Source organism: Otolemur garnettii, unplaced genomic scaffold (assembly GCF_000181295.1).
Source record: "Otolemur garnettii isolate 467f Iridium unplaced genomic scaffold, OtoGar3 scaffold00217, whole genome shotgun sequence".
NCBI lineage: Eukaryota > Metazoa > Chordata > Mammalia > Primates > Galagidae > Otolemur > Otolemur garnettii.
In genome coordinates this window covers 2,322,237-2,323,367 of record NW_003852612.1, presented here as the reverse complement: position 1 = coordinate 2,323,367, position 1,131 = coordinate 2,322,237, and the positions used below count along the sequence as shown (strand labels likewise).

Sequence of the window (1,131 nt, the reverse complement as noted above, 5' to 3'; positions counted from 1 at the left end):
TAGTCCACAGATGATTCCCCCAAATTTAAGAAACCTGGCGCCCTACTCATTGAGCCACAGGCACTGCCCATGGTCGCATACAATCTTGACGCTAGCTGTCTGGCTACATTGTCTGTACTATATCTTGACTGGCCAATTTGGTAAAACTGTCTAAAAGGAAATAACTGGAGATTATATACCCTATTGATTCCTGTGCAATTAGTATGTTTTTTTTTTTCCCAGAAATAATCAGTTCACAATTAAAGTGTCATTAAACCACATTCACAGAACTTTATGGCAGGAACAGTGGGGGCATGAGAAGGAAGATGGGAGTATTCATTTATATCCTATATGTAGAAATTAGTAATGGCAGCTGGTTGGAATGATGATTTGAGGGATGATTGAAAGGTGGCTTTTGGTTTGTAATTATGGTGCTATTTTTCTATATATTTTTTTCTTTTAAAGGAACAATGAGCAGAATGAATTCCTCACAGGACCAGAGTGGCTCCAGTAATAGAGAAACCCTTTTGCGGTGTAATGATGCACGGAGGGATTTGGAGCTTGCTATTGGTGGAATTCTCCGGGCTGAACAGCAAATCAAAGATAACTTGCGAGAGGTGTGGCATATACTTTTCTCTTCCCTTGTTAGGACTCTCGCTGTGCGGTAGTTTGAGCATGGCCAAAGACTTGTATGTGTTTCCTAGGTCAAAGACTTGGCCATGCTCAAAAGTTTCAACCACAATGCCTGACTATTTTTAGAGACGAAGTCTTGCTCTTGCTTGGGCTGGTCTTGAACTGGGAGCTTAGGCATTCCACCTTCCTCAGCTTCCAGGAGTGCTGGGATTACAGGTGTGAGCCACCTCACCTGGCCTTTTTTTTTTTTTTTTTTTGAGACAGTGATACTTGTCACCTGTGGTAGAGTACTGTGGCATGGTAGCTCACAGCAGCCTCAATCTCTTGGGCTCAAGTGATTCTCTTGTCTCAGCCTCCACGAAGCTGGGACTGTCGGTGCCAGCCACAATAGCCAGTTGTTTTTAGAGATGGGTCTCACTCTTGCTCAGGCTGTTCTTGAACTCCTGATCTCAGGCAGTCCAGCAGCCTGGGCCTCCCAAAGTGCTAGGATTATAGGCATGAGCCACTGCACCCGGCCTC

General features: G+C 44.5%; 1 protein-coding gene across 4 annotated transcripts in view; it reads left to right on the top strand.

The window, feature by feature from the left end:
• NCOA4 (nuclear receptor coactivator 4) overlaps positions 1–1,131 on the top strand; it is a 27,583-nt gene that overhangs the window by 14,972 nt on the left and 11,480 nt on the right. For all 4 annotated transcript variants that reach the window (XM_003801669.3, XM_023508005.1, XM_023508006.1 and 1 more), the window contains exon 2: positions 445–596. In XM_003801669.3, the coding sequence (XP_003801717.1) occupies positions 450–596 (147 nt within the window). In that variant the 5' untranslated portion in view covers positions 445–449. The remainder of the gene's footprint in view (positions 1–444; positions 597–1,131) is intronic.